Consider the following 10,143-nt stretch of genomic DNA (forward strand, 5'->3'; position numbering starts at 1 on the left):
GCCGGGCAGACGACCAGGACTCCATCAGCTTCCAGCTCACGTCTGCCACCGCGGGGCCCCGGGACTGGGCAGCCCTGGAGCCCGCGGTTCTCAGCCTCGGGGCCCGGCTGCGGGCCGAGGAGTGAGCTTGCTGCTTCCACATCCTTGGGGGTTACTGGGCGGCGGCCACAGGCTCCCCTGCAGCAGCCTCGGCACCCCTTTCCTTGGCTCAGTCTGTCTGCAGAGCATCCTTGACACTAGAAGACAGTTCACGAGCAAACGTGCTTACTGACTGACTGGGAGGGACGGGCGCCGGGCTGGTGCGGCTGGGCGGTGTCCTCTCGTGTCACAGGAGGGCGAGTTCCTGACCGCCAGGCGCCCGCGTGTGCCTGTGTGCACGTGTGCGTGGGCCACGACTGGCCTGGACGCTGTTGACCTCGCTCGCCTGAAGACAGGGACTCGGAGCCCCTGGTGCCGCTCGGTGCCCTCAGCCCGGGACCGCAGACGTCACACTCCTAGAGGCGAGGCCGCCCGGCCTGGACTCGGCCTCCGGCGGTGACACGCTGCGTCAGCGCCCCCTGGGGCTCGCACGTGCAAACACGAGCGGAGGCTGAGAAACGGATTCCTAGCGCGCTGGAAGCGGCGGAGGTGGGGCTCCGCCCGCGACCTGCCCAGAGAAGCCTCCTGGCCCTGGGGTCACCTGTCCGCGTCCTCCTACTGGGCGCCTGGGGAGAGCTGAGGCTTCACAGCTCCCGGGGGCTCCAGGCGATTCTGACGTTAGATAAACCCCCTGTTACCACCAGCCCAGCAAGAGCAGCGCAGGGAGATCTAACACGTGTCGGATGCTTTGGTCCTTACACTGACCTTATTAAAGAAGTAAGGCAGACCCCTTCCCACCGGGGTCTTGCTTCCCGGGGAGTGACGCTTCTAAGCAAACCCCTGGGACCCTGGGAACTCCTCGTGCAGGAGATGGGATCTTACAAAGAGGAGCTACTCCCAGGGCACCTCCGCGGGGCCGAGCCTCAGCACGGGAGGCACCCGCCCTGGACCCACGTCACACACACACACACAGGACCCCCGAGAAGCTCTTCATGAACACGTTAAGCGTTACAATCACGTGCACTAATGCGTGGAACTCCACAACAATATTCTGTGGCTCCTGTTCTGGAATATAATTGTGTATTGTAATTTGCTGTGGAACAGGGATATGAAAACTCCCAGGACGGTGTGCAGACCCCAGGGTGCGGATGTGACAGCTCTGCCAACACAGAAACCCATCCTGTCGGCACCTGAACTTCCAGTCTCTGACCGTTTTCAGCGTCCGTTTTTTCTGCTCCAGACGGAGACTCCAGGGAGTAAAGAGCGGGCGCTCTGCCTCTGTCCCACCCACACCCACCCCGTGGCTGGGGAGGCAGGTCCCCTGGTCACTAGCCCAACCTAAGCAGGCGACCAGCTACAAAAGGAAGTGAGGTGATGACTGAGGCTGCACGCTACGCTGCACAAAAGGGAACAAAATCCCACAAATTTCTACTAAATGTATTCCAAAACTGTAGACCTTTGAATTATATACCAAGGATGTTTTGAGAGATTCCTGGATAAACTTTTATACTGTCAAAATATAAACTGTCTGAATTTACAACTTTTTTCAATTTTGCAACTTTTACTATTAAATGCATGGAACTTTAACACTCAAACCTGATTTCACATAAACTGAATTTACTATTTTGGTTTGATAACTATGACATCAGTAACAACTTGCAGAGCACAATTTAAAGAGCAAAAAGCTCGTCTTGAGTACTCATGGTAACACCTTCTATTTTCTGTGGTTTACACCACAATTCTCAGCAAGCGAACCCGTCAGGAAGAGACTGTGGCCCTGACATCCCTTCATGGACGCCTGCTGAGACTGTAAGGATGCCGGCAGAAGGTGACAGCCAAGTGACACGCAGTTAGTTCAAAACAGTCACAAACACACTGTCATCTTTACAGTTTTGCTTATTTATTTCATGTAGATGTTAGCTGATGTGTAAATGTTTTGTGGTCTGTTTCATTTACTTACACAAACTTCCATCAGATGCCCAAACAACGTCACCGGGCATCCTTCTCTGGCTCCAAATCCACCCCCTTTTGCTAAGGCTTTGGGGTGAGAAGGGACCGCAGGAAACCAGGAATGGGGACATGCTTTCCTTCAACGGGCCAGGAGGCCCCCTGTGAACCCCTCCTGTCATGCCCCACACAGCAAGGCTCATACACCCCAACCCCTCTGGGGAAAATTCTGGCTTGTAGGATTTCCCCGAGCAGGAGGACAGAGAAATATTTGTTAACACTGAATTAGCCACTGAATGTGAACTTACTAAAAACAGTTAAAAAATAGAGTTTGTGTTTGTGAAAACAAAACTGTTCCAAAAAAACTGCACACACCAGTGAACGAAAAGGCCCAGGTCATGTCTTTAGGTTGACATGCCATTAACGCCAAATTTATGCAGAGTTAACAATGCTATTACACTACTACCACAGGAAAACTGAGATTCAGTCCCATATTAAGACAGCGCAAATAATTATGGACAGTGAACATGCCCCAGAACCTCCTTGGCTTGTGTGGCCGAGGCCAGGATGTTCCTATCCATGCATTCTGTCCCCTGGGCCCGGGCCTGACTGCACGGCTGGAGGGGACCACCCATCCCGCCCTCAGCCCCTCCCACCACACCCGTGCTCCCGGGGCACCGCGCTCACAGGGAACCGGCCAGCTGGGCCCTGCTCTCCGAGGAAATCACTCGGGATGCAGTGGACTCTTCTGAAGCCATGAGACCATTAGACACCCTGAACTGGAAATCTCCAGAAATGCACAATGAGGCATGCTGTCAGGTACAAGAAATTTAAAATCTGACTTCACATGAGATGCTGTATTTTAAGCCGATTTTTAAAACGTTCAATACAGAAGTTTAAGACATCAAGGAGGGACTGGAAAAAATTTCAGGTTAAGATCTCCAGTAGATTTATCTAGGAAGTTCTACCTACTCACTTCTACAACTAATGTCAAAATTCAGGAAATAACTTCTCTACTGAGAGTTTATAACTACCTATAAAAACTTTATATATCTGGATTTCAAGATTTAATTTCATAATCTGTCAGAGTGTCACCTTTTGAGCTTCTAAATATAAAAGCTTTCATAGGAACAAATTTTCTTTTCTTTTTGAAATCTGAAGAATGTATTTCACTCATCTTGTTAAAATTATGGTAACTATTCACCAACTATTTTCTTAAACCCAAATCAGGAGCCAACAGCATCCTCTTTACTGAACGCTGTGTGTATAGACAGGTGCTCTGCTCACCTGTCATCCTCCAGCTGCAGCTCCAGGTGTGACAAGACCACGAGCGTCCTGCACAGACGTTGGTTTACAGAGCGGACATCACAGAAATAGTGCACCTGCTCCGATCAACCAACAGCATCATGTCCCAGGACACCCAAAGTGTAAAAAGAAGGTGGAACGTAGGAATATAATTAATCTTTGTATTTGCCATAAAAAAAAATCTGTTAGTTGAAACAGGTGAATGTTGACTGTTTTTACTTGCAACTTTCCTTCCAAAAAAACAACTCAAGGGGCTCATTCAGCCACTGCTTCTGTGGATCCCGACCCAGGGCCTCCGAGCGTGGTCACGTCTCTAACTGGATGAGAGGCAAGGCAGCCTCTCGTGTTCTGTCCTGTGGCAGCACCACATGGAGAGGCCACCGCTGTGCAGACCAGACCAGGGTGATGGAGGTGACGGGGGTGATGGAGGTGACGGGGGTGATGGAGGTGACGGGGGTGATGGAGGTGATAGGAGGTGCCGGGGGGGATGGAGGTGACAGGAGGTGCCGGGGGTGACGGGGGTGATGGAGGTGATGGGGGTTGATGGGGGTGACAGAGGTGACCGGGGTGACGGAGGTGACGGAGGTGCCCATGCGTGGATGGCACTGTCCCTCACTCAGTCACCGTCCCCACGTGGATGGATGTCTGGTAGCCCACACGCTCACAGGAGTCCCGTGGACGCGTGGCGACGTGCGCGGCTCCATTTGCTTATAATTTAACCGGAGAGACGGGACCCCCTGCAGGCCCGGCGAGAGCCCTGGTGGACGTGCGGTAAACTTTGTCCTAAACGCCGGCCTAAGTGCGTTCCAGGAGCGGCCGGGGTCTGAAAGAGGCCCGCGCGGGGCCGGATCCGAGCCGTCACTCCTCCTTGGGTCTGCTCCTTGCCCTCCTCCTCTCCTGCAGGGTCCTCAGGTCGGTCATCGCGGCCAGGGTCTGGCGCACCCACAGGACCTGGAGAGAACCGTGCAGAGCCGCGGTCAGAAGTGGGCGCACGCCGTGGGAGGGACGGGGGCCTGAAGCTTGTCACACACGTACCACGATGACCAGGGCGTTGAGCAGCAGGGGTGCCGAGAACACTATGGAGATGAACGTGCCCCTCGAGTCAAAATACTGGTATTTCGAGAACAACCTGTTTCAAGAGAGATTTAAAGATTACGGAGCTCACAACACGGCGTTCCCGTGATACTCTCTGTCTCAGGAGCCCCTCTGCACGGGAGGACGCGGTGCGGGCGGAGCCCCGCCCGCACACGATGGCGACCTCAGCCCCTTTACGAGGCGACCCTCCTGACCCCGTGGGGGACGGCCCCCAGGCAAGCTCAGGCTGAGCCCCCGGAGAGGGGGACACAGCGTGGCCGGGCCAGGCTGCGCCCAGTGTCCCTCTCAGCGGCAGTGCGGGACACGAACTTTACGTCACTGACTCAGCGACACAGTCATCACCCTGGGGCCACAGTGAACAGCGCCCAGCGAGGGGTGGTCAGGAGGTGCGTCCTAATTAGAAGCGGAAGAGACAAAGCGGGGGGCGGGTCGTGCGGGGGGCCGAGGGTGGGCTCCGGACCCAACGACGGGCCTGAGGCCGCCGGGAGGGCACGGCGGCCGGGGCGCGGCCGTCACTCCGCTCTGAGGCCCGTGCGCTGAGGGTGCCGACCGGGCCACGTCGCCCCCCCGGGCTGCGCGGACACAGGGACGGCGGCGCTCCCCTCCCGACTCGTTCCAGCCTCCCGAGGGTTCCTGGCCGACCCGCGAGGACCCGTCCCGAGAAGCCGGAAGGACACGCTGCGGCCCCCGAGGGAGCCGAGAGCGGGGGGCGGCTCTGGAGGGGCCCAGGGCAGGGGCGGACCTCGCGGCGCTCGCTGGGCACGCAGCGGGCTGCCGGGGCGTGTGAGCGGGAAAGGACCCGCGGGCGAGGACACAGTGGCCGGTGTCCCGGAACCCGGGGAACCAGCGTTTTCAGGACCAAGTAAATCGTGGGCGGATCTCGGTCTCCCCGTCACAGACAAGAGCGCTTCTGTTCGGGGGGGCCTCCAGGGCCCACGGTGACCGAGGAGGCCGGGCGGTGACCGCCGTCCAAGGCTCATCGTGAAGGAGTCTGGGATGCGCGCGGGGCTGGGGCTGCTTTATGAGCGAGAGCTGGGGGCTTCCTGGGTGTGTTCTGCCGCCGACGGGGACGGTCTCACACAGGGTCCACGTGCCCGGGGCCGTTCACCTCCAGTTCTCTGCCGCCACTTCATTGATGTACTCCGCGCAGTAGACTAAGGTCACTGAGAAGAAAGCAGCCCACGTGAGAGTCAGGGGACCAGCCCACCGCCACAGCCTCATACATCCTTCACAACATGCTACGTAACATAAACGTAACAGAACGATGCCACACTGGACGAGACGTAACTTCTATTTCACATATAACGTGAGGGAACATTACAGAGAAAGGAAACCCGAGGTGACGCACGAGTCCGGTGGTCTCGGTCAGACCAGGCCAGCCCTCAGTGGAGCGGCGCCGCGTGGACCAGGCTTCCCACCCCGACACCACAGTGGCCGCACTGGGCCGTCTGCCGACCTCCCGGCCCCGCAGGTCACACGTTGGGTGCAAGGCTGGCAGTGGAACCCGAGGGCTGAGACCAGAGCTGAAGGCCACCTGCCTCCACCCTCTGGCTGCCGGGACCCCCCAGTGGTGCTGGCGGCAGAGACACGGAGGGAGCACCGACCCGAGGGGACAGGAGCCGAGGGAACAGCCCTGTCCGCCCTCGCAGTCCCACCTGGAGCGCGGGGAGCACTGGGCCGTGGGGGGAGGCCCACCAGGGCGGGCGGACCGTGGGCTGGCCCAGCACCACGTGCTGCTCAGGGCCTGGATGGGGGTGGAGGAGGGGGAGGACGGCCAGCAGCCTTGTAAAAATGTGCAAACCCTCCGGTTCCTGGGGTCAAAGGCGGGGAGCAATCCTTGACCCCTCCCTCGACAACTGGACCCTGAGGCGCACATCAAGGAAGCCCAAGAAAGGAGACGGGAGAGGAGGAGAGAGGCCTGAGCACAGGGGGGCCACCTCCCCAGAGGGCAACGTGATGCATCCACCACGCACCCCACTCAGGAGCTGGGGGAGCAGTGAACCAGTCTGTGCTTCATTTGTAAGACTGCAGCAAATAACACCCGAATCTTCTGTGGGTCTGAGAATTAAATGGGCCATCAGATGTGTAAAGGCACTTAGACCAGCACCATCATCCCCACGCTAAAACAGTCACCCCCTGTTCGTCCTTGAAAACAACAAACCCAAACGTAGCTCCCAGGTTCACGAAGCTTTTCAAGTATGGGCTCCTTGCATGAGGCTCTGTGGATGAGGCCATCACCTTTTTTGTGCTTCCTGCCTCGGGGCCTTTGCACACATTTTCCCGGGGCTTGGAGTGTCCCTTCCGGCCCTCGAACGCCTGCTGCCTGGCTGGTTCCCCCGCATCCTTCCCCCCTCAGTTTCAATGTCAGGGCAGTGACTTAAGTCCGGCCCCCTCCCAGGGTTTCACGGTGCCCCTGCCCTTCCCGCCACGATGCTCAGCAGGGCTGTGGTTACTCAGTGGATGCTGGGGCCCCACCAGCTCTACGAGGCTCAGGAGCCCGTCTGTCCTGTTCACCCCTCGCGTTCCTTACTAGGGCTCTCACATAAAGAAATGAAGTAACATCCATCCCTGACCGTCAGGACTATTTCTGTGATGCAGGCTTGCTGCTTCGCGCCTGTCCTAAGACGACCTCTTGTTTGGATTTCCCACCTTGCACAAGGCCAACTGAAAACTCACATTTAAAATGAGTTTTTGGAGTTTATTAAACTACCAAGCAAGATCTTCAGCATCTTCCCAACGTCCACAAGATTAAGAGCCCAGCATAGCCTCTGAGGCCCTGGCTCACCTTTCCTGTCTGAACATACTTCTGACTAGTCAGCATCAGAATGTGGTTTCTGTGACACCTGACCCACCCTTTCTGTCCGTCACCCCTGTGCTCTCACCGGATGCCTCCTCCCCAGATGCCAGGCCTGGGCCAGACATCTGTTCCTTACCCTAAGAAAAAGAGATTTTACTCACTCTTTACACCCCCTACCATGACTTCATCTTCTCTGTGAGATCTTTCTCAATGATTCCACACAGCTCTGTTCCTTCTCTAAAGCCCTGTAGACCTTACCTTCAAAACTGACTCGGGCAATGTGTTATTTCTGCACCACAGAGCTTTCCTTCCTGGTTGGCACTCCCTCCCAGAGCAGGCAGAGCAGCGAAGCCCCCAGAGGAGCCTCTTGGACAGCGTCAGCGTTTCAGCAAACCCAGCTCTCGTTTGTGTAACTGATACTCGGCACCCTCCCAGGAACACAACAGGTGCTTGAGACGCCTCTCAAATCCAATATCCAAAATGTACCTTATCCTTATAGCACCCACAAGTGAAATATGGGAGTGGCCTGCAATCAAAGTAGAACACAAGACGGGAGTCGGGAGGCCCTACAAATAGACTCACATATCACTGAGGCTACAGCGAGAACACGCCCGCGCACTGCCGCAGCACACAGCAGCGATCTGAGCCGCAGAACTGTACTCACCCAGGCACAGGAAGTGCCCCACCTGCAGCGCACACCTCCGGGATGACACGCAGGTGAGCAGCAAGCAGAGCGCGTGGAAGGCAGCCAGCCCCATGAGCCAGGGCTCCGTCCAGTCCGTCTGCTGGGGGACACGCAGCAGGAACTGCTCAGGGTCCTCCTGCACTGCACCAGGCTTCCCACTGCCTCTCCTGCGAGCACGTCCCGAGCGCCCGCCGGGCCTCACAGGACACGGGGAGGGGAGGGGGAACAGGGACCCCCCGCTGCACCCACGTCCAGGGACTGTCACCCGGCCGTGCCTGGCTGTCCCTCCACACAGGACTGAAGGCTTTCCTACTTGTCGAACAGAACTGCACTTCAAGCTGGGAGAATCTAAAGACCCTCCTCCCCGGGGAGATGAGAAAGTGGGGCCTGGTTCGGGGATGCACTCGGTCGCCCCCAGAGGCAAAGCTACCAGCTTCTTAGAGCCGTGATTAAAGCCTCAGAAATCTGGGCCACCCAACCTTGCAAGATGTGGTTTTCTCCCGCCTTTCTGACATACACCCTGCCCTCCAGATAGTGCTGCGACCGCAGGGCCGCTCAACTCTAGAGGTGGGCTCGTCCGCACCCCTGAACTCGGAACCCCTCCTTGAGGCTCAGGTCCCCCGGGGGCACGGGTGCTGGAGGAGCGGCCCGCGCCCTGCCACTCTGCCCACAGCGAGTCCACGCCACCCGGACCCCCCAGCCCAGCCCAGGAAGGCCCACCTCCCCGCTCCTCGCCGCCACGAGGTCCCAGCTCTCCCCGCAAACCCCCGGCCCCCCCCGCCCCGCCCACCCAGGTACGGGCCCCACCCCTGCACCCCCCACCCACGCCTCCCGTCCGGGGCCGCCGGCGTCCCCGGCGGAGGCTGGGAAATCTGAAGAGGCCCCAGCCGACAGCGACCGAACTGACGGCCAAGGAGGCAGCGACTTACCGTGATCACGGCGGGGATGCTGACGGGAAACTTGCTGACTGAGAATGCAGACGGCATCGCCCCCGGTAAGGCCCAGCCTCACCACCACCTTTTCGTCTTCCCCGCCCCGCCCGGATAGGTCAAGTAGTCCTCTGGCGTCCTCTCGCGTTATCTCCACTTGTCGCGATGCCTGCTGTGTACGGAAGCGGCCGGCAGCCTGACATCTCGCGATATCTCCAGTTCCCGGTACCAGGTTCAAATCTCGCGAGATTCCGTGGTTTTAAAATAAATATAAGGGAATTACGAGTCTCCTCCAGCGTTGTTTCCCCCCCACCCCCCGAGCTTCTGCGAGGGGGACGTTTTAGTTCTCCCTATGTGGCGGGCGCTCATAAATAGCAGCTTGGAGGACTGGGGGCTAGTGGGAGTCCCTGCCTTCTCCCCCCGCAACTCCCAGGGCTGGGGGCGTGGGGTATCGCTCAGGAGAGTGACCTGGACCGCTAGGAACATAGGGGAGAGTGACCTGGATCCCGGGGACAGAAAGGGACAGTGTCCTGGACTCGGGCGGGGGACAGAGAGGGAATTGACCTGGACACTAGGGAAAACAGGGGACAGTGACCTGGACTCTGGGAGACAGAAGGGGACAGTGACCTGGACCCCAGAGAGAGAGGGGCACAGTGCCCTGCACGGAGGGGGACAGTGTCCTGGACGTCGGTGGATGGAGTGGGACAGAGGGGACAGTGCCCCTGCCCCTCTGAGAAATCAGGGTTTCCAGATGCTCACTCAACCGTCAGCTCCAGAAGTGGTTGCTGATTGCTACTAGCTCACGTGGACCTTAAAAACAAAACGGCCAATAATTTTACCAGCTAAATGGCTTTGTTCCGGAATAGAAAGGAATTGCAGCTTGGGACATGTAATCTATGGCAAAACCACAGGCAAGTTGGGCAAACAAAGGACAGGACCGTGTTATTTTATAGAGAAAAAGGGGGAAGTGGAAAGAGCTGCTTTGAAGGAAAGTCCATTGGAGGAAAGGGAGAGTAAAGGGTGCTGAGGGGTTCCTATTGTCTGGGCAGTGGTGATTTCTCTTTGGCTGAGCAGTGGTGGTTTCTCATTGGATGAGTGGTGACAGTCTCTCATTGGCTGGGCTGTTGCCAGGCAGGGAGAAAATCTTCCCTCCCCTGCCGGTCTTAAGTAGGGACGTTCCTCCTGTTGGGTCTGCAGAGGGCCCGAGCGGTACCTGCCTGAGCTCATCCCCTTCTGCTTCCTGTTTCCATCTTAAATGAGGTTTCCTTTATTTTCACACTAATCAGGGAATCCTGAATTCTCTGTTG

The 10,143-nt window shown here is 57.6% G+C and overlaps 1 protein-coding gene across 2 annotated transcripts; it reads right to left on the reverse strand.

The window, feature by feature from the left end:
- Positions 1 to 2,003: 2,003 nt before the first annotated feature.
- Positions 2,004 to 8,982, reverse strand: TMEM18 (transmembrane protein 18). 2 transcript variants are annotated; one of them, XM_024119133.3, is made up of 5 exons: positions 8,837 to 8,982; positions 7,887 to 8,004; positions 5,534 to 5,588; positions 4,366 to 4,459; positions 2,004 to 4,281 (listed from the first exon to the last, which is right to left on the reverse strand). In XM_024119133.3, the coding sequence occupies exons 1-5, from the start codon at positions 8,891 to 8,893 to the stop codon at positions 4,189 to 4,191; spliced, it is 417 nt and encodes a 138-aa protein (XP_023974901.1). In that variant the 5' UTR covers positions 8,894 to 8,982; the 3' UTR covers positions 2,004 to 4,188. The 2 variants fall into 2 exon arrangements, with proteins under 2 accessions (XP_023974901.1, XP_007100232.1); XM_007100170.4 differs by having other exon boundaries at positions 7,887 to 8,007; positions 8,837 to 8,979.
- Positions 8,983 to 10,143: the final 1,161 nt, after the last annotated feature.

Source organism: Physeter macrocephalus, chromosome 12 (genome assembly GCF_002837175.3).
Source record: "Physeter macrocephalus isolate SW-GA chromosome 12, ASM283717v5, whole genome shotgun sequence".
Classification (NCBI taxonomy): Eukaryota; Metazoa; Chordata; class Mammalia; order Artiodactyla; family Physeteridae; genus Physeter; species Physeter macrocephalus.

Bases quoted from the DNA above. Each gene is read 5' to 3' on its own strand.
- TMEM18 (XM_007100170.4), bottom strand. From the start codon at position 8,893: ATGCCGTCTGCATTCTCAGTCAGCAAGTTTCCCGTCAGCATCCCCGCC. The intron at 8,008-8,836 runs GTAAGTCGCTGC...CGTGTCCCCCAG, and splicing joins GCATCCCCGCCGTGATCACG to CAGACGGACTGGACGGAGCC. The intron at 5,589-7,886 runs GTGAGTACAGTT...CTTTCTTCTCAG, and splicing joins GGGGCACTTCCTGTGCCTGG to TGACCTTAGTCTACTGCGCG.